This window comes from Mus pahari, chromosome 21 (genome assembly GCF_900095145.1).
Source record: "Mus pahari chromosome 21, PAHARI_EIJ_v1.1, whole genome shotgun sequence".
Lineage (NCBI taxonomy): Eukaryota > Metazoa > Chordata > Mammalia > Rodentia > Muridae > Mus > Mus pahari.
The window spans coordinates 3,625,726-3,648,662 of NC_034610.1; the positions used below are offsets into that span (position 1 = coordinate 3,625,726).

At 45.1% G+C, this 22,937-nt stretch overlaps 1 protein-coding gene across 1 annotated transcript in view; it reads left to right on the plus strand.

The window, feature by feature from the left end:
* The window catches only part of Fndc1 (fibronectin type III domain containing 1), a 66,945-nt gene extending 62,131 nt beyond the window's left edge, over positions 1–4,814 (plus strand). The window contains exons 19-22 of the mRNA XM_029533182.1: positions 469–498; positions 1,576–1,737; positions 2,612–2,734; positions 4,055–4,814. Coding sequence (XP_029389042.1) covers positions 469–498; positions 1,576–1,737; positions 2,612–2,734; positions 4,055–4,170 — 431 coding nt within the window. The 3' untranslated portion in view covers positions 4,171–4,814. The remainder of the gene's footprint in view (positions 1–468; positions 499–1,575; positions 1,738–2,611; positions 2,735–4,054) is intronic.
* Positions 4,815–22,937: the final 18,123 nt, after the last annotated feature.

A 22,937-nucleotide genomic window follows, 5' to 3' on the forward strand; every position in this document is an offset into this window, starting at 1 on the left:
AGAGTTCCAGGAGCATGAGGGAACGCCTACCATGTCATGTAGGTGAATTATGACCACCGGGGTTCAGACCTCAGCTCTGCTGGAGAGCAGCCTATCTGTGCATAGCCCAGTGCCCCACACTAGGGATGACAGCACGTTCTTACTCATTGAGCCATCTGGCCAACCTGAAGTATACACACATATGTATGTACACATATGAATTGCTTTCATAGCACACAATTTCAAAACATCACTTTCAGAAACTCACAGCTTCTGTATCAACAATAAAGCAGTTGCTCAGAGAGTATTTATTTCTCAAAAGACAATGCTTGCAAAGTGAAACCTTTGGAATGCTTTGGTGTCTGATAACAAGCCTTATCATTCTTCTCTATTCCAGTTTGGTTAGCGCTTTTAATTATAGCCGGCATTTCAACATTTTCCCAACTGCTACGTATGTTACAAAGCCAATTACTTGTTTTTCACCCACAGATAATCCTCTGCTGGTCGTGAGGCCACCAGGTGAGTGTCCCATCTTGAGGATTCTGACACTCCGGTTGTGGATGTGAGATGTGAATGGTGGGTGTGAGCTGTACGGTCACTATGGTGACCCACAAATAGAAATGGTGGGGCACTTTATATCTGCATGACTTTTCATCCACCCTCCATTCTCTTTGAAGAAGAGAACCACTTGAAAATGCTTTAACATAGATGTTGATAGGAATAGCCAGTACCCGTAAAATAGGGACTTTGTTTACATGGTCCCCATGGGCATCATAAAGTGGCAAGAAGTTGGTAAAACACAGCAAGTGCACTAGGACATTTACCTCCTTTCCCCTTCCCCTCCCCCGATGATCTGAGCAAACTGTTTCAAGTTCAAGATAGGAATAAGAGAGATGGAAAGAGAAGGACTCTAGGCTGAGGGACTTGGAGTTCTGTCACATGTCTTTTCCTTGAGACTTATGTCTTTCATGAGCTTTGAAAGTCCTCTGTTGAAATACCAAGATCTAAATACTCTAGCATAGAAAGAACCCTGCCCTTCAGATATTGTAGTCAGCTTTTGGATGCCTTGATGAAAGGCTGAGAAAAACAAAGGGAGGACCTTATTTGGGCCTATCCTTTCTGAGATTTCAGAGCATAGCCCATGGCTGCCTTGCTCCTAGGCCTGAGGTGAGATAGAACATTCTGACTGAAGGATATGTGAAGCAGAGCAGCAAGCAGGCAGGTGGGAGGGAGGAAAGGGGATCCCTTTAAAACCATCCTCTGGTTACTTGTTTCTGTCACCAGGCCCCTCCTTGATTCCAGTGTGAATATATCAGTGGGTTAACCCATGATGAAGTGAGAACCCTCCTAACCCTGTGATCTCTCCACAGCCCATCAAAAGCGGACCCAACCTTTAACACATGAGCTGTTGGGGGACATTTTGGATCCAACCCATAATACCTCAGTGTACTCTAGTATTAAAAAAAAGAAGAAAAGAATACACATTTATTTGCTCAGAGAAGCCCAGAGAGAAAGGAAGGCAGTTGTCTGAGAGTTTGTGTGGAGCTATACTCCCTGTAACCCACTGTACCTCAGAGTGTGTTTTGTGTTGTCGAGGTGGTGAACCCATCTGGATCCCATTCGCTTTCAAGCATGACCCTGGCTACACTGATTGCCATGGCCGGCAGTATGTGAAACGGACGTGGTACAAAAAGTTTGTGGGAGTCGTTCTTTGTAATTCTCTAAGGTATAAGATCTACCTCAGTGACAATCTCAAAGGTAAGTCTTACACACGGGTGGCTACGGCAAAGTTATGTCCATTACTGACTTGGAAAGCAGATGCCTTGGGACATGGAGCTGTGAGGCTAGCTGTGAGGGGAAATATAAATATATTCCCTGAATTTTAGGAATGAAATCTCCAAAATCACCCGGACTGAACAGTTTTTAATTTATTTATTTTTCTTGCTAGAAAAGATTCATTTATCAAAGCCACACCTTCCCTTCCATCCCCAACTCTGGAGTTTACCTGCCTCATCTCATTGCTAGATACTGCTCTCTCTCTCTCCCTCTCTTCCTCCCTTCCTCCTTCCCTCCCACCCTCCCTCCCTCCCTCCCTCCTTCCCACACCCTCTCCTGCCCTCTTCCATCTTTATGTGTCTCTGCCTATCTCTTCACATCGCTTTCCCTTCAAAATCTCTAGGAGAGATTGCATAGTCATCTTCCAGACCCTGGCATGGTAAACACAACGTGATCCAGCCTTGAGTTGTGCTTCAGCACCACGGACAGCACCCAGTGCCTGACTCTGTGGAAACAGGTTCTTCTAACTACACAGACCAGACTGACATCCAATCTCTATTGTGTTTTTCTTTATTTTCCCTGGAAAGCTGAGGATTAAGAGGTCCATCATTTACACATCAGGGCTGGTTGTATTGCCCAAGGTCCCCCCCACTGAACATATGTTAACTAGTATATAAGTTCTTGCTGGCTTCTTATGACATTTGTGCCATTACAAACATTTTTCAGACATGGGCACTATGGAACACATGAATTAAGTAACCTTCCCAATTTAAACAGTCTCAAAAGCTTGTTCTAACTCATAACCCAAGAGTGACACTCTCTTGTAGTCAATGACCTGTGATATTCCCTTATGTAGACACATTCTACAGCATTGGAGACAGCTGGGGAAGAGGTGAAGACCACTGTCAGTTTGTGGATTCGCACCTGGATGGAAGAACAGGGCCTCAATCTTACATAGAAGCCCTCCCCACCATTCAAGGTAAGAAGAACAGAACTGCCATTTTATACTGGGGGTGGGAGAGAAAATGGCTATAATGAGAAAATGTATGGCAGCTCTGCCTTTGACTTACAATTTAGAGATTAATGTTGGGACCACTTTGTATTATACAGGGTAAGAATAGGGAATCAAGGAATTAAAGCACTTCTACCATATGCTGGCCTTGGTGGGACTTGAGAGACTGGAAATGCAATGGGGTTACATAAGACCCCACACCTGCTCTCAGGAAGGGAAAACAACTGTGTAGAAGGTTCATGATAGTTGACACTGTGATATATAAATAACAACAGGTTGTGCCACATGGTTGTCCTCTTATAAGGAATTGGATTCATTGTGACCATGTGAATCAAGGGAGGCAGACACTCAAGGCCGTTAAGGAAGGTTGTCAGGACAGGCATTATGAGTTGAGCCTTACACTATGGATGAACACGGACAGTGAATGCACAGTGGAGTCCTTCCACCACGTCTTTCTATTCAGACGTAGTAGTCATTTCTGTTAAGATTTTTACCTGATCAGGTAAGGTCACATTGTAGAGATAATCTGCTGAGTCTACTGATTTAAATTATAGCCTCATCCAACAGTTCCTCACTGGGAACATCCAGAGTCATGTTGGATCAAATATGTAAGCCAGCTCAGTTTATCACAATAAACTGCAGCACCTACACAGCCCATATATTTTCAGCTCTTTCGGTGTCCCGGCTTCTGTTACAGTCCTGTGTTATCTGTCTTCCTTGGTGTTTCTGTGCTAAGGTTGTAGAACTGACCATGACTGGTTGGTGTGCTCTCTGGTAGAGTGGTGGCAAGAGGGAAATGAAGCCAAAGTTGAGAGCAGTTGAGGTCCCCAGACATTTTAAGGGTGTTGGAACATCCTTCTACTTCAAGAAGTAAGCAATGTGCAGATCTTTTTTTCTAGAAATAACTACAAGTCTGCTCCAAGTTCTCAGGCTTAAGCCTTGGAGTTGAGCAGTTTTGGGAGGTCGGAAGCTCTGAACTCAGAGAACAGAATGGAGTTGAATGATGTGTAGATTCCCCAGAACAGTGTGCGTTACTCCATGGATTCACTCTAGTGGTGGCCGAAATCACATTCTTTGGTGATGAGTGAGAAAGGTTTGTCACCCATGAAATGAAACATTGCCTTAGGGGTAGGCCTACTTTTATTGTGACACATCAAACTGGCCCAGTGCATTCACAAACAATACTCATAAATGTTCACCAAAATGTTCTGTCTGAAAGCAGGCTGCAGGGTGAGTTTTTCTGTCGGTAACTCTGATCTTTCCATCTCTTTCCCACTGCCTTTCCAGGCTACTATCGCCAGTACCGCCAGGAGCCTGTCAGCTTTGGACACATTGGTTTTGGAACCCCCTATTACTATGTGGGCTGGTATGAATGTGGAGTCTCCATCCCAGGGAAGTGGTGACCACAGGATGATCCTTCTGCAAGTTCATCCTTTCAGCCTGTGTGACTAACCTGCACTAGGGACTCTGGGCAAAAGAAAGACAGTGTTCCAAGCCCGTTGCCCCGGTGTGTCAGGAGGCCACAGGGTGGACATGGCATTTAGTCCTCTTCAGTCAGAATTCGGCCACATTTCTTGGTCTGGACTATAAATACAATTCAGTTTTGCCAAAACTTCACTTCTCCTCTGCACTTTGATCGTTTGTAATCACACCTTCCAGAGACATCAACCCTGCAGCGGATCCAGTGTGATTTCCAGACTCTCCAGGCACGAAACCTGAACACTACGGGATCTCCAGGGAACAGCACTGGCGAGTTCTGCTGGCTTCACAGGATGTTCTCTGCTTCTCTCTTTTGCGAATCAGCCGACTTTAAGCTTCACACATCTTTGTATGAAGTAGAATTGAATTACTGGAATTATGGAAGGAAGTATACCCTCTTTGAGATTTATCCTAAAGACCTACCCATCATGGGGCTAAGTGCCTCAGATCTTATTTGTAAATTCTCAATTTTGATATATATATGTGTGTGTGTGTATATATGCATATACATATTCACACTCATCAAGAATATTGATTAAACTTGAGCTAAATTTAGAGTTGTTCTTTAGATGAATGTGTGCAAGACTTTGTGGACAAAGGTTCCGTTTGTTCATATCTTTCTGAGGTCTCCCAGGCATAGGTTCTTTGAAGAATATTGCTTCAGTTTAAAAGGTATGCATGCCTCCTGTACATGTTTCTTGACTCAAGTCATGATGGCATTGGGAGTAACAACCATGACCAGCAGACCAAGCACTTTTCCCCAGTCTTTAGATATTAGGGAAATGACTGTATTACCTTTGTTGAAGCATGGAGACACACACACACGGGGGGGGGGGGAGGGAGACGGATAGACAGACAGACAGACAGACACAGAGGGAAACAGAGTCAGAGACAGAGAGACAGACAGAGACAGAGACAGCCACCCAGGGTGGGGCTTGTGTGCATATTTGTGTGTTTGTGTAGGTAGATGCATGTGCAGAGGCATCAACCATCAGGAGCTGTTACCCTTCAGCCAGACTGTGAGAAAAGGCTTCTCAGTGAGAGCTGGGGTCTACAGGTTACTCTAGGCTGGCTGGCCAGCAAGCCCCTGGGTCTGCCTCCCTAGTGTTGGGATTTCCAGGTTGTGCCACCACACCCAACTTCTTATCTGAGCCCTGGGTATCAGACTCAGGCCCCATGCTTGCATAACAAGTGCTTTCCTGACTGACTCCCCCCAGCCTCTCTCTCTAATGTGTTCCCAGATGAATGAGTGCTTTAGGCTCAAAGTGATTTCAAAGTCGTGTCCTTAAAAATTCAACTTTCCCTTCTTCCTGTCTTAACATCTTGAAATAGAAGCATCTTCCTCACTGGACTGTAACTTAAGAGGGTGCACTTGGCCCTTTGTTACCATGGTTCCAAAGGTTTCCGTCTTCCTATATTCCCCAGATAGCCCTGTGAATAAAAGGCTTGTCTTCTTGCATCTAAGTGTCAGTGTTAGCACAGCTGAGATGCAGATGAGGTGGGAGAAAGTGCTGCTGGGTCTGAAGGCCACTCCTGAAAAAAGGCACCGAAGGGCAGAGCATGGCGCAGGAGTGCGGGGCTGGTGGCACTAAGTCTCTGCACTGTGCTGAGATGATGGGAATTACCATAACCTTCAGAAGATAAGCAGCTAAAACCAAAGCCAAAGCAACCAAACAAGAACTACGGCATAGGAAATCAGTCAGGAGTGATCTCGAGGGTGATATAACCCTGAGATAGATGACAGACAGACAGACAGACAGACAGACAGACAGACAGACAGGAGAGATGGCTCAGCAGTTAAGAGCACTTGCTGTTCTTATAGAGGACCAAAGTTTAGTTCCTAGCACCAATATCTGGTGGCTCACAGCCTCCTTTAACTCCAGATCCAGGGGATATGACACCCTCTTCTGGTCTCTATGAGTACCTGCACACACACGAACATATACAATGACACACACACACATTTTGAGAGAGAGAGAGAGAGAGAGAGAGAGAGAGAGAGAGAGAGAGACAGAGACAGAGACAGAGACAGAGAGACAGAGAGACAGAGAGACAGAGACAGAGACAGGGACAGAAAGAGAGAGAGGATGGATAAATAAAAGATAGATTCATAGATGATAGATAGATAGATAGATAGATAGATAGATAGATAGATAGATAGATAGATGATAGATAGATGGATAGATAGATGGATAGATAGATAGAGATAGATAGATAGATAGATAGATAGATAGATAGATAGATAGATAGATAGATGGATGGATAGATAGATAGATAGATAGATAGATGGATGGATAGATAGATAGATAGATAGATAGATAGATAGATAGATAGATAGATAGATAGATAGATGGATGGATAGTTAGATAGATAGNGATAGATAGATAGATAGATAGATAGATAGATAGATAGATAGATAGATAGATAGATAGATGGATGGATAGATAGATAGATGGATAGATAGATGGATAGATAGATGGATAGATAGATAGATAGATAGATAGATAGATAGATAGATAGATAGATAGATAGATAGATACAGAGATAGATACAGAGATAGATACGGAGCTATGAAGATACACAGATGCTATTGAAGGTCTTAACTGAAACAATTGGCTCACATGGTTACACAAGATGACCCTCTCACAACAGTCTGTCTGAAAGCTGGAGAGCCTGGCATTCTGGCAGCACAACTGGATTTAGGGCTGTAGAGCCTAGTACCATCATACCAGTCACTCTCAGGTCAAGACCAAAGGCCCGAGAGGCTGACCAATGGCATCCAGAGATAGTGATCCTGGAATTCTTTTTGCAGAAGAGCATGTCCCAGCTCTAGGAGCAAGAAAGCCTGCTGTCTTTCCTCTGTCTCTGTTTCCTGAGGCCCCAGCATTCAGCCACACTGTGGGTGGATATTCCACCCTGACTGACATGCCAGCTTCCACAGGGAACCCCCCACGATAGACTGTTCCTCTGATCTCTCATTGCCTCTCTAGGCTTTAGTTAAGTGGGTAACAAAACATGAACCATCGTGGGTAGTGCTATCAGCAACATTCCATTCAAATAAATTACAGAGTACATCAAATAAGTCTCCGGTGGTCATCTTGGATGTGACACTTTGGAAAGGCCATTGACAGCAGGGTGACGTCGAAGGCAGAGGAACATATGAAAATATGATTTCACACTGTAATGACGCCCACCAGATGCTCTGCCTAAAAACAAAAACAAAAACAACAAAAACAAGTCACCTCCCCAGAAGCCTGTGAGGAAAGACAGTGCTTGCCAACTCTCGAGAGCAGAGCAGATGCCTGTGGGGTTCCAGAGAAAGAAAACTGGCCCAGAGTGACAACTGATTTTAGAAGAGCCCAACCAAGAATGAGTGTCTTTGTAAATGGAGAGCTCCCCTTTCCCAAGGGAAACTTGAAACACAACTGGGGAGCTGATCCATCGGCCTGAGACCCTCCTGCTCTATGCGCCTATAAATCCAGAAAGGATACGAATGAGAAAGACAAAAGCCAATAGCCTGGAACACCAACCACAAACAGTGTGCGAGGCCTGAAAACACGTATGATCTGTCCCTTTTAGGGAAAGTCTGAATAGTCGCGAGTTTGAGTTTTCCACATTTAAAATCCTAACTTTAAAGTAACATATACTAGGCTGGGGAGAGGTCTCAGTGCTTGTTGTGATTTGAGTTGGATCCCACATTAAAATACACAAATATATGCACACACACACACACACACACACACACACACACACATCATGGCATGTGCTTTTAATCCCAGGCAGATACAAGTGAAACCTGGGAGCTCACTGGACAGCCAACCCCGCAGAACTGGTGAGTTTCAGACTAATCGAGAGACCCTGTCTCAAAGGTAGGGGCCTGGGCAATAACTCAGTTGTTGAAGTTCCTGATATTCAAGCCTGAAGTCAGAATCCTAAGCCTCGTTTCGAAAAGCTGGGCGTGGTGGCTTGTACCTGTAACCCCAGCACTGGGGGGCCGACTAGACTAACTGAACCAATAAGCTGATGAGTTTTTAGTTAAGGGAGAGGGCCCCCCACACAAGTGTTCATACTCACACAGACAAGAATACAACACACTAACAGCACGCACACATACCGACATGGATGGTTTCTAAGAAATAATACCCAAGATTTATCTCTGGCCTTCATACACATGCACACACACTTTATACACACTTGCACATATATTGACATGCACACACATACAGTAATATATATTATTTCATATATTTGTGACTTTGCCTTAAAATGTCTTTATTTTCTGACCACCAGCTCCATGAGTTTTGTGTTTTATGGTGGGGCCCTGGTTTTCCACACTTCCTGCTTGGAAGGCCTGTCACTTGGGTTGTGGTCTTGGGAGCCATTTATACCTTGTAGGCAGCTTCTGGCACATTTAACGTAGCCATTTACTTAAGACATAACTTTCAGCATTTTACAAACGAGTTTTGATTTATTTTTTCCCCTTTGACCTATTCAAGCTACATATCTAGGTCAGCTGGTGGTAGGGTGGGGAATTTGAGAATTCGAGGAAAATAGGTTTTAGTCATTATGAATAATTACAGAACAATCCCACTGTCAGAGTCAACCTCAGACCTGTAAGAAAAAGACCACATTTTCAATATTTTCACTATTATTTTTATTTTATTTTATGTGTATGGCTGTTTTGCTTGAATATATGTCTGTGTCTTTAGAAGGTGCCGGATCCCATAGAACTGGAGTTACAGTTATCAGCTGCCATGTGGGTGCTGGAGATCGAACCTGGGTCCTCTGTAAGAGCAGCTTGTGTGTTTAACCAATGAGCACCTTTCTAGCTCATAGACCTGTAAATTTGTATGCAGTGCCCCCAACTATCTCTTTATGATGTAACTGTTTCTAGGTAGTGTTGGTGCATGCCTTTAACCCCAGCACTTGGGAAGCAGAGGCATGTGGATATCTGTGAGTTTGAGGCCAGCCTGGACTACAGAGAGAGTTTCTGGACAGTTGGGACAATATAGAGAAAGAAACACTGTCTTGAACCCCCCCCCCACACACACACACAAAGTAACGGTTTTGCGGAGGACTGGGTTCAATTCCCAGCACCTACATCTGTTGGTTTTCTCTCTCTCTCTCTCTCTCTCTCTCTCTCTCTCTCTCTCTCTCTCTCTCTCTCTCTCTCTCTCTGTGTGAGTTTCATAAATAAGTTGTGAGCTGCCATGTAGGTGCTAGGAATGGAACCCAGGTCCTTTGGAAGAGCAGCCAGTGCTTTTAATCACAGAGCCATGTCCCTAGGCCATAAAATATTTTCAAAAAGACATTTTACTAATGAAATTTGGATGGGCAGTAAGCATAAGATGAGCAGATAGAGGATGAGGTTTCATACTTTAATTTATGATTTGTTTTTATTTTATGCATATAAGCATTTGCCTGCATAAATGCATTGGTTGATGAAGATGCCCTTTGGCAGGGTCATGACTCTCGTCTCTCATCAGTTCTCTGCTTTGCGTGAGTAGAGTTGTTCGCATCTCTCCAGAAAGGGTGTCAGACAACAAAATTCCAGGCTCACCGCCAAGCTGCACAGGACGGGATCAGAGTAGCAGAGTCAAGGTTTGGAAAATGGGTGTAGGACTCTAGTCGTTGCCAATGGACAAGGGAGAGTTGGGACGCAATCTTGGCCTAACTAACCTAGTGGGCACAGTTCCTGAGAGGACGACAGCAGGACACTGTGGAAGCGACCAGTGGAGGCAGCAGGGAGAAAGCTCTGCCCCACATTGCACTGCCACCTTCCATCTCCCACAAGAACAGCTTCCAGTGCTCAGTGGCTTTTCCAGTCCAGCATCCCAAATTCTTCCACAAAAATAGTTCAAAAGCCTAAAAGGCAGGTCAGGTTTATCACAGCAGTGATCCCACTGCCTTGATACCAATTTATATCCTAGTTTGTTGCAATTATTGTGGTAAAATACCTCTGCCGAAAGCAACGGAGGGAACAAGGGGTTTATTTAGCTCATGGTTCCATGGTACAGGCTGCAAGGCTCCTGCATGGTACGGCAAGTAGGATATAGCTGCTCACTTCACATCCACAGTCAACAGCAGGGAGAAATAGACACATGCATGTGTGCACGCATGTGCACACACACACACACACACACACTTGTTTGCCTGTCCTTAGCTGGAATTCTCCACTTGTAAACAGTTTAGACCTGTTCTCACCCCTTCGCAGGGGTGGGGGTGGGGGTCAAATAACCCGTTCACAGGACTTGCCTAAGATCCTCACAAAGCACAGATATTTCAGACTCATAAAAGTAGTAAAACTACAGTTATGAAGTAGCAACAAGAAATAACTTGATGGTTGGAGGTCAACACAGCATAAGGCACTGTATTAAAGGGTCACAGCATTAGGGAGGCTGAGAGCCACTGGTTGAGAGAGGCTGGAGGCGTGGCCCAGTGGTTAAGAGCACTAGATGCTCTCTCTTCTAGAGGGCCCAGCACCGACTTGGAAGCTCAGGACCAGCTGCAACCCCAGCTGCAGGGGATCAGACAGTTGCAACCCCAGCTGCAGGGGATCAGACAGCTGCAACCCCAGCTGCAGGGGATCAGACAGCTGCAACCCCAGCTGCAGGGGATCAGAAACAACTTCCTGAAGCTTCTGCTGCACCAGGAGCTGAATCCTGCTGGCTCCCTGTGAGACCTCCACGCCAGCTGAGGAGGAAGCCTGCTGAGTGTTCAGGAGGAGTGTGTTTTGTGCGTAGAAAGTATATAGAAGGTTGCAGGGGGCTTTGCTCAATGAACAGTGTGTTCGTTGGTCGTCTAGGCTCTCACACTTTTGCTTCCTGTGCATTTTGCCTCCCGTGTCTTGCATCATGAGGCAGACAGACATCCTAACTGTGTTACGGGCTCATTAGTCACTCAGACGCTTTGCTCGTGTTTGGCTATAATTAAACCCCAGTTGTCTGCACTGTCCCTGTTCCTCCATTTTGAATGTCAACCATATGCCAGCGGAAATCTGAGACTAGATTGACATATATGGTACATCTGTGGTTCATTGACTGTTCAGTCAACCTGATTCACTCCAGCTGTTTTGGAGGTACAGGGGGAGCACAGCTGGATGGATGTGACTGCCCATGCTTGTCATCCCAACATTTGGGAAGCAGAGGCAGGAATATCACCATGAATTTGAGGCCAGCTGGAGCTCCATAAGAAGTTCAAGGCCAACCAGGGTCATACACAGATAGACCCTGTCTTACCAAACCAAATTGCTGAAACCACATTTTTAAAAAACATGGAAACAACAGGAGTTCAGTCTGAATTTCTAACCTCACTAACTTTTGGCCACTTGGGCCAGTGGAAATGGTCCCCAAGTTGCAAGTGGTCCCTAGGACGAGATCTTCATCCCTAGTTTTGGCTACCATAGTCTATACAAACAGATGTGTCCATCCATCTCCCCTGAAAGGCCACCCATGTTCTCTGAGATTAACACACGAACAGATGTCACTCACACAAACTCTTTAAACTTCCTGGTTTCCTGCTAGATAATTTCCTTAAAAACTGACCTATTTGCCAAAATAAAATTTATGTATTTAAGACAGAAATTACAAACTTTTCTGTGTCTCTGCTAAAAAGCGGCAGGGGTGGTTGAATAGCATCTGGGGGCCCGCCCCTTCCTAGGTGCTGCTTATAGCACGTTTTCGATAGCAAACATCTCGCAGTGAGGTCTGAGTACGACGGTTACTGTTTTAGGTAGTGATGCTTGCCTCTGGGTATTTGTAAAAGCTGCTGAAGAACATGTAGACTGAGCCACCAAGACTATTCACATACCATTGTGCACAGTCTGCACAGCAAAGGAGATTGCAAAAAGACCTGTTTTTAAAAGGAATCTTGAGCAGTTCGGTCTCTGCTCAGTGCTAATTAATAAACAAGACCCATTACCAAATTTGAAATGTAATTGAAGTGTCCAGAAGTACACTCATTAAACACAAATTATATAAATGTCCCCACATCATCTACTGCACACCTGCCCTGCTGATCAGGTGCCAAGCAAGATCTACTATCTTGGACCACTAGACAATACATGAGCCGCTCCAAATCCAGGCATCATGAGGGAAACTATAATCCCCATCAGCTCTTGTCTTTCTTCTTTTGGAAGAAGGAAAAACTCAGATATGACAGCCCTGGGAATGTTTTTTTAGAGACATTGGAAATGGTAGATGGTAAATATAGGAGATGCGGCCATCCCTTTTGCTTATGGTTACAGCTGTATAAGATGAGCCACAGGAAGGCCCCTGGTGCCCAGAGCTCTCTCCTGTGACATTACTAGCTTCATCAACAAATGGCCTCAGTGACAACGTTCCAATTTTCTGATTCTCTTTGTCATCAGCAGTCAGGTGCTATCTCAAGGCATGATCAGCGGGTGTCCACCGAGGCATTCCCCACGTTCCCTTTCCTGATGTTGGGATTGTCCATAAGTGTTGCAATAGTCCTTCACTGCCCTGGCTTCTGGATGACCTCAAAGAACAGATCTGCCTGTCAGCTTTGTGTGTGTGTGTGTGTGTGTGTGTTTGTGTGTGTTTGTGTTCTGCACTGGTTCTTCTGTTACTTAGCAATTCCTTGGTACCAAGATTCAGTACTCATCTTGGCTGATAACTGATGCTTAAGCTCATCCACAATCTATTCCCTCCCTTAGATAAAGCTCCCCGAAGAGAACCGTCAGCACTTCACCACTTGGGTCTGAAGTGGATGAAGCTCCCCTATCCCCCAGCTCCAGTAGCTGTGTGAAGAGCCAGGCACATGAGAAATCTGTCCTTTTAGGATTCAGGATGCCAAATATTGCAGGGCTGCCAGTGAGCACCTAGCCACAATTCCTAAAGAAATGCTCTCTCTCTGCCCAGGCTAGGCTGCAAACCAATGCATCTGATGCTCCTTGTGGTAACTGGAAGATACGAAAGCTTACACGTAATGAAACACAGCCCATTAGGTGAAGGTTCCAGGAAGCGTAAGCTGAGCTCCTGGCCCCAGCCTACCCTGGGATAGCACACCACACAACACAACAGTTGTCTGAGTTCCCGGTAGCTATTGTGTGTAAGTCAGTTGTAATTTGGCTTCTGAAACTTAATCCTGATAAAACACTTGGAGAAGAAGTCACAAGTCTGGTCATTTCTTAGATGCTGCTTGTGACAGTTCTGTAAGAGAGGTGACACAGATGGGAAGCAGTGAGTGACATGGGAAGGGAGGTATGGATAACCAGGAGTCAGGGGTCAGTGGATTGAGGCTCGGGAGCTGAGGGGGTAGACAGGGTGAGCAGAGGGTTTTAATAAATGACTCTATAGGGTAGGGCCCTGTGTTTGGGTCTTATCATCCCTTAAGAAAAGCCAGACAAGGATGGATGCCTCTCTAGTTATACTTGGCTTTTAGGCTAAGTCCTTGACTGTCTTTGTCCCTGGGCCACACGGTTCTCTCGCTTTATAAATAGTATTTCTGTTTGTAGAGCCTGTGTTTACGGCTGCTCGAAGGGGAAAACTTTCTCCTCCTCACCTTAACCCCTCTGATTATAACTTTTGCTTTGACTTGAGAAATCTTCAGGCCTGGCTGCCAACATTGGATTTTATGTATTTTAATATTACTCCTAGGAAGTGACTCACTAGAGACTAAAATGTCCAAGTCTTGAGTATAATTTTGTTCTTAACAAACCAAATAACAAACAATTTTTTCTCCCAGAAACTCCTTTTAGAAAGCATGAAAGCTGTATTTCACAACGAAAACTGTGCTGGACAAAGCTCTTTTGTTCTTGTTCGCCTTGATTGATTTGGAGAAACTTGGCCAAGTTTTGTACAGTCTCACAGACCGACAATGATCTACTCAGGCACTGATTACCTCGGAGACTTGGTATGGAGCTAGCTGGAGGGGCTCTGTTTACCACTGGAGCTGGAGAAACTGTGGTTTTTGCTGACTCCTGTTGTTTCAGAGTCCTGGACACCTAACGCTTACTGTCTCGGTTACTGCTCTATTGTTGTGATAAGACCACAACCAAAGCAATGCATAGAACAAAGAGTTTATTGGGCTTCGCTACAGAGGGTGAGCCCATGACTAATCATGGAAGGCAACATGGCGGCAGACAGGCAGGCATGGTGATGGAGCAATAGCTGTGAGCATAAATCCTTAGCCACAAGTAGAGGCATCGAGAGAGGATCTGGGAATGGGATAGGCTTTTGAAACCTCAAAGATCACCTCCCAGGAACAGATCTCACATAACAAGGCCACACCTCCTAATCCTTCCCAAACAGTTTCTACCACCTGAGCACTGAGTACTAAAATACATGAGCCTATTGGAGCCATTTGCATTCAAACCACCACGTTTTTGTTCAGCAGACTTGTGGTCAAGTGAATACTAAAACAACTAGCCTAAATGGTACTTGAGATAAGATTTTCTTTTAAATGCTTGTCAGTTGAAGTTCATTTTGCAGAACCAGAAGCCTCTCTGAAGAAGAGAAGGTCAAGTAATAAGCTGGGGGACCTCGTTGACAGGTTGACAGGTACAGAGCTCTGTTTTAATGGGTTACTGAAATGTGGGACCGCTGACTTCAGGGGTTTATGGCAGAGAGGGAACTAGTGGCTCCAGAGACAAGCAAACCAGAGCTGGGAACACAGCAATCAGTCGCTGTGAGGGCTAGCTAGAGACAGCCAGGAGTACCGCGCTGGGGCATAGAGTTGTGGCTAACTGCGGGGGTAGACTGGAGCTCTGGCAAGACTGAGCCAGGACAAAGAGTGGCGGACAGTAGCACGGGAAGCCTGCTGGTCATTTTTAATATTTCCCGCAACAGGTGGCGAACTATTCCGCGCGAATCCACTAGAAATTGAAGATTAGTAACCTGAGTCAAAGTTTCATTTTCTAAGTGAGAGAAAGGTAGCGCTAAATGAGTCACGTGACTCAAAGGAACTTTGAAACAAAGCAGGCCCTGATGTCCTCCCCCCCCCCCCCGCGCCTCCGTGGGGAATTGCAGGTCGCTCTGTGTTAGGAGAAGAATGAAGTTGCCTACTAGAGGGATTGAACTGTGAATTTAAAAATGGGATTATTGTTTTTAGGATAGATTTATATACAGATTCTGTCAAAATCTTGTGGGGATTTTCGCCCGAGGTTGAGAACTAGGATTGGGCACCACCTGTTGCGGGAAATATTTAAAAAGATCCAGCGTTCCCAGCTTGTGCCAGCCACACTCTCTCTACTCTCTGCCCCACCAACTCTCCAGAGGAGCTGGAGCTCCCAAGTTCCTTTCGCTGCCACACCAGCCCCGAGCAATGACCATCCACCCCGCGGTGACAACCGCCACAATACCCAGCAACCTGGTAGAAACAAAACTCTAGAAGCTTATGATTAACCAATCAGATTTATGTATCAATAAATTCTCAGTTCACAAGATGCCGATACAATAATTTCAGAACCAATTGATATTGATAAAAGCTGCCCACCTAGATTAGACAAATTATCCCAATTATTCTAACCTTTATGATATCATAACTACCTGTGGCTATTTAAAGCCACCGTGGTTCAGGTTCTTCTTCCTGTCCATCCGCCTCCATCTTGGCTCTCTCCTTCCCTGAGGCGCTCTCTGTCCCTGAAACAGTTCGCTCCACCTCCCTTTCCCCTGGCCAATCACAGGCCTCCTGCTGCACTAATATTTTAATGTAATTGGACAGGGGAAATCGTACCACACCCCTTTAGAGGGACAATGGCAAGAGACAGTTCAAGAGTCAGTGGGCAAGCTTTGCCAGAACCAAGGAGGAAGTTAATGCCAACGATGTCCAAGAAAGCCGGGTTCTCATTTAAGTTCAACAGAGTCTTGTTTTCCAGGATGGTTTTGGGAAAGGAGCTGAGCAAGGTGTTTATAAACTGCCTTGGCAGAACCTAGGTAGGCCTGGAGGCCCCACAATCTCTCCTTGACCTGGGTAGTGCCCGCAGCTGCCTATCCTGTCAGGGTTCAGTGACCTCCAGGGTGGAAGTCAGTGAAGAGACCATCGTAAAATTGCAGTGTGTGGGAATCAGAGAAAACCTTGATCTCATAATCTTTGAACTTCTCTGATGTACTTAGCATGCTTGGTTATTAGATTTTCTGCTGGTGTCTGAAGGCTTCACTCTGTGCTCAGCCTGAACTCCTATTCCCAGGCAGGATCTGAGTCTCTGTGGGAACGAATATTTGTTGGCTAGACAAGCGGAAGATACAAGGGCTCACCCCACCCAATTACTTATACTTAATACAAAGACCATTAGCATTCAGTTTTACTAGGGGTGATTATTGGTTTGTTTGTTTGTTTTTAATTTGACACAAGCTAGGGTCATCTGGGAAGAATCTCAGTTGTGGCAATGCTGTCATCAGACTGGCCTGTAGTGAACTCTGTGGGAGGACGGATTTTCTTGATGTTCATGAGGGACCAGGCCACTGTGGGCAGTACCACCCTAGGGCTGCTGGTTCTGAGTTTAAAGAAAGCAGGCTGAAGGAGCCATGGTGGGCATGGCCTCAATTTCAGTTCCTTTTCCCATGTTCCAGCTCTGACTTCCCTCAGTGATGGAACCCGGGAACTGTAAGATTAAACAGACCCTTTCCGAGGCAAATTGCTTCTGGTTGTGCATGGTGTCCATCACAGCAATAGATTCTGGGCTTACGTCTCAGCCGACAGGGTATGTACTCTGGGCTTACGTCTCAGCCGACAGGGTACGTGCTATTCTGCAGAGGCCTTAATGGTTTTAGAAGCATAGCTTAAACTTAGCAGAGTTCTGTCTTTAAATTCAAGTCAAAGTCTATACGGCGAAGGAGTGTCGGATGACACCACAGGTATGGGACGGGAAGATAGAAACCATACACACATCCACCTACAGAGACCACACTGAGACATATGCAGTAGACAGCAATATAGAATCTTGCCATGAGTCTAGAGATAGAGAGAAGGAGTCTAAACACCCAAGGCCTCCTCTATGCCGCCAATGCAGAGCAGAGACATGGTATTAAAAGTTAGGTCTATTTTCCTTCATGTAAGAGCATGAGAGTTACATGCACTGTGTACAAATAATTCTTTCCAGGGATCTGGACTTGATGCCCATGCTGAAGAAGAGGAGAACAAGCTCAATGCTCTTGGAAGTAAATACCCAGAAGGCTTAGCTTCCACTGATGCATGGCAGGTGACCAGGGAAGGGTCCCTTAGTCCCCCAGTGCTGACCTAGCTAAGACAAGGAGGAAGGTGTCACACCTCAGCCTCAGTATCCCTCCCTGTTAGTGGCCTTTCCCCATCTCCTCTTCTAGGGTGCTGGGGAACGACTGGATCTTCAGTCATCTAGCCAGGCCCTGTTCTCCTCTCACCCGGGTCCCTTTGGCCTTCTCCACTCGGTGCTGAGAACAGAAAGCTAGAAGCAAAGCTGTGAGCAAAATTCTAAAACTTGGAAGGCTAGTTTTTCCAAAAATAGTACCATAATTGGGACTGAAGAGGCTGCTCAGAAGTCAAGAGCTCATGCTGCTCTTACAGAGGACCCATCTTCAGTTCCCAGGACCACGCCCCCCCCCCAAAAAAAACCCCAAAAAACCAAAAAACAAAAAACAGGCTTACAACTATTGGTGACGTCAGGTCTATGGGATCTGATGCCCTCTTCTGGCTTCTGCAGGTGCTGCACACACATGCAAACACATACTTAAAATAAAAATTAAATATCTCAAGAATAAGTATATAAAACATAGCATTATGGAGAAATTTCACACGGTCCCCGGATATGTTCTAATCTCCATGGATCTGCTTTCTGTGGTAATTGCATTCATTTACACTGGAATCTCCTTTTAGAGATATTGGACCATCAATTTCCCTGCCATTTTCATTCCCATCCTTCCCAATGTCTGATGAATCAGCAACACAATTGTAAACTGCATGTTTATCTGTGTAGATTTGATTTTGTTCAATGCTGTATGCTTCCATATCCTACAGACCAAAAAAAAAATGTTTTGGAAATTATGTCTCAATTCTAAAAGTACGTTTTTGGGAAACAGTCTCAGATTCAATCTGGAATAAATTTTTATTTTAAAGTATTGATGAAAATACTTTTGGCTTCTGAACAGGCATGCATTCTCTGCTGAGTATTTACTTGAATATTTTTGCTTAAGTCAACATAATTACATTTTTATTTGGTTTTCTTAGACTCAACTATAAGATGTTATTCTACTAATAGCTGTGAGGACCTGGATTTGTGTATAGCAATCTGGTAGACATTTCAGGCATGATCCTAACTTTGAAAGCTAGCAGCCTAGTTAGGAAAAAATAGAGGTATTTTAAGCTGATTTGTGAGCCACATGTAGTATTCTGGAAACACCAGGGATAAGGCTGAGGCTAATACACTGCAATCCCCTCCCACACCATGGCAGACATCACCAATCATTTCTGTATGATCTCTGCAGCCAGGGTGGTCCTGGAATCATTTTCATCAGTCACTACCAATTGATCAGGATCAGCAGGCTAACTAAGTCTCAAAGCCACCTCTGGGAGAGATTGCGTAACTTCTCAAAGGGCTTCCAAGTTGAAGAATTCTGTTTGGGTCGGTGGCTGCAGGCTCTGTGCTTAGAAACTAAGGCAGCTTGGTAATGACAAGATCTGTTACTTGAGATGAATTCAAGCCACACGAAACTTCAGTGGATTCTTTTTTCAATCAACTCACATCATGAATTCATGCAGTACTGTGGAGAAACATGTGGGAGATTCATTAGTAAGTTCTGAAATCTCTAATTTAGATAAATCCGTAAACTGAAGAGAGCCAAAAGAATGCAATTTCACTGTAGTCTGCCACTAAGTAAGATGCGATCTTGGTCACTAACCAACTTCTTTGGGAATTTGAACTTCATCTTGAGGACAGGGAGAGAGACTATAACATTTTAATAACATTTTCCCGTAATTATCCAAGTCATCAACCTGGTGTCAATAACGGACAAAAGCACAATGGTTTTTCTTGAATTTGATGGTTGCAAACTCAAGACCTCTACCTCAGTCTTGGGGAAAGTCCTGGAGCCCCTGCAAGGATTATCTGTGATCAAAGGACGGAATCTAGAAACTGAAGAGTCTAGAAACTGCAGAGACTTGTTGACCCTCTCCCAACTGAACAGATACACAGTAACCGGTGTGAATCAGTTGTATCCAATTCAATGCAGTTGTGTTGGGCTCTGCTAAGAGAAGACGTTAGGGTGGGGTGCAGCTCAGGGCTGGATCTTAGCGTGAAGGAAGCATTGAGTTCCGGGCCCAGTGCTGCCTTAAAAAAGTAAAATAGTAACACACACTGGAGATTAGTTCTCTTGGGGGAATTTCAAACCAGAGAAAGCGAGGGTGCTTTGTTATGATTGAGACATCTCACTTCCCACCCTCTCATGACATCCTGTTTTGGGAACTTCTGTGCAGCCCACATGATTGCTTTCATATTACTTTGTTCTCAGTAGCAGGGGACAGTGTGAGGTTGCTTCTGTATATATACAATGAGGAATGAATAACCGTCTGATAGGCTCAGAGGCCAGATTTTTTTAACTTCAGTCTGGTTTTATTGTTTTGACGTTTTCTTCCCGACACCAGCTCAGTTACACATTAAAAATCTTTCAAGGCCCAAGTTTATTGTTGCTGCATGAGAGTGGCTCGCAGGAACCTGCAATTCAGTGAAACACCCAGCCATGAAGCTTACTGCTTGGCTAACACATATTTCAAACTGGTTTCTGTAAAGGTGAGGTGGGTTTTGGTCGTGGAGGTAGGAGTATGGCGATGTTTGTCATCTGGGCATCATATTGACTCTGGAGTGATGTGTGCTGAGCTGGGCTGGAGAAGCCTGGGAGGCCATTACATGGTCCTCACCCAGACAGCTTAAGGTTCAGGCCTGCTGGAGGTACACAAAGCTGAAAGAGAAGTGAAATCAGTTAGCACATCCCTACCTTGCAATAGCTCTCTCTGAGGGAACTATGGCACTCCGGAAAGTCCACTCTGTGATCAATTTTCTTAATGAGTTTTCTCAGCTCAAGGGTGTTGAAGGCTCTGGATCATCTGTGGGTGATCTAGGCTTTACTGGTAAGAAGCAAAGGACCTTACAGATAAATAGACTTGGCCAAGATACAACATGCCAGGCAGTGGTGGCACATGCCTTTAACCCCAGCACTTGGGAGGCAGAGGCAGACAGATTTCTGAGTTCAAGGCCAGCCTGGTCTACAGAGTGAGTTTTAGGACAGCCAGAGCTATACAGAGAAACCCTGTCTCAAAAAAAAAAAAAAAAAAAAAGACACATCAACACCATCATTGACAACTTTGAACCAAGCTACAGTTGATGAACAGACGAATTAACATTTCTTTGAGGTAGAAGAGTCTTTAAGGTGGGAAAGTGAAAGACAGCCAGAACTCATAGGCCCCTATGAGTTCTTGAGGGGGTGTTCTGAAGCCTCTGTGTTTTCCTGTCTGATTCCCCTGTCACATTTCACACCTACCTGGTTTATAGATCTGTGTCCTAAATGGCTCTGTCTACCCACTAGGCAGGAATGAACCTGCCCTTCCTGAGTCTTGTACAATGGAAGAAAGTTCTAGAGCCTGTGTATAGGAAACATGCCTTCCTGAACCACCTTAGACCTGCACTTGAGAGACTGCAAGAGCGTCCTGGAGACTAGCATGTGTTCCTTGCTGCTCCTGCTCCTGGGTCCTACTTATCCTGAAGAGTCAAGTCACATCACACTTCCTCCCCCTCCTTCTTTCCTACCTCCCCTCCTCCNCCTCCTCCTCCTCCTCCTCCTCTATTTCCTCTTCTTCCACTTCCTTCCCCTCCTCTTCTTCCTCCCCCTTCCTTCTCCCCCCTTCTTTCTCTCCCTCCTTCCCACCTCCTCTTTCTCCTTCTCCCCTGACTTTATGGCTTCAGATACTTTGCTGATTCCATTTATTCCCATGGTTATTCATCTGTCTTCCCCTCAGAAGCAAAAACAACTTGGGGAAGAGAGAATTTGTTTGGCTTATGAACCGACAGTATATTACCAAGGGAAGCCAGCAGAAGCATTCCCAGCAGGAACTTGGACAGGAGAACTGCAGCAGGGACCATGGGGATGCTCTCTGCTATCTGCTCCCAGGCTCACATTTAGCTAACTTTCACACACACACACACACACACACACACACACACACACACACGAGGACATGAGGACATGAGTGTGTATGTATGTATATATGTATGTATCCCAAGACCACCTGCTCAGGGGTGGCGCCATCTATAGTGCTTGGTCACCCCATATCAATCAGCAATCAAGAAAATATGACTCCAACATGCCCACAGGCCAATCTGATGGAGGCAGTTCCTCAACCCCTGTTTCTAAGTTTGCTACCAAGATTAGCCATCACACTATGGGATACACATTGTTATGGTGTTGAAGGGAGTGGAGGAGGAGAAATGGAAATGGACTTTGCAATGTGCAGAAGGCTATCAACTACAGAGAGGCAAGACTATCAACTACAGAGAGGCAAGGCTACCCACTACAGAGAGACTTGTCAAGGTTCACTGTCCTTAGCAGGAATCATTTTGTCAGTTCAAGTGGGCCACTGATGTCATTAGGAAATGGACATTCTCTTAAAGTGCAAGATTTATTTCTTACATTATTGCGGGTCTCAAAGGAGACAATGGCTACAAGGAACCGTTGGGATGATAACTGTTTTAGATCATGGTCATGGCTCACTAAGTACCACTTTTGATGGCATTTTTACCTACTGAAGCCAGTCCTGGACTAAGCTCATACAACATCGAAGCAGTTGGGTGGTTATGCAATCACTTGGGCTAGTTCTTTCACATAGTTTAGAGCTCTAGGCTTAGTCATTTGTCAGAACAGTTCCTTTCAGCTCACCTCTTTGCTGTGTTGTCCACAAATAACATAATCCTGAAGCCCGAGAAATGTCATAGCAAGTAGCCTGGAATGAGGAGAAACGGGTGGTGGTTGAGGCATGTGGTGGGAAAGAGCTCATTTCTTTTAGACTCTCTGAGAGACCAGGAGACTGAGGTACAGCTGGACTTGCAACTAAGAGTTGGAATCAAGTTCCTATAAATGAAGCTCACACATAAGAAGAGGCCAGAGTCAGGTGACCAGATCTCCAGAGTGTTCCAAAGCTTCAATGAACATGAGCCATCCCAGAGGTCAACCCAAGTTTAGAGTCAGCCATTCTGCACTCCACAGACATCTATAGAGCTACATCGTCGGTGACATCATCACTAGCTTGGTCTGCATTCCAGACAGCAGTAAGAAAACCATCGACGTTTGTCCCAGTCGATACTTGGCATGTAGCGTTGGTTCCACTCAGAAACTCAACAGCTGCTTTCTAAATGCCCACCGAAGAGCAGAGACTGTGCTTCAAACTTAAAGAAAAGGCACGGATTTGCGCTTCTGCATATGAGCTTTGAGACCATAAAGCGGTTCTTTACTAGGGCAAATCTGCCTCCTGGGAACATCTGACAATCACTTCAGCTGTCGTTTCTGAAGAAGTGCCAGCGACCGGTGTGTAGCTAGCAGAAGTCCATAGTGCTGCTAAATGGCTTGCAAGCCTAGGAAAACTTCCCCAGCAAAGAAATATCCCAGTATATCAGGAGGATAGAGATTGAGAAATGGAATCCGCATGCTTACATGAAGGGACAATTAAATGTTGTGAATTATATAATATCAGACTTCCCAAGATGCTCTGGAGT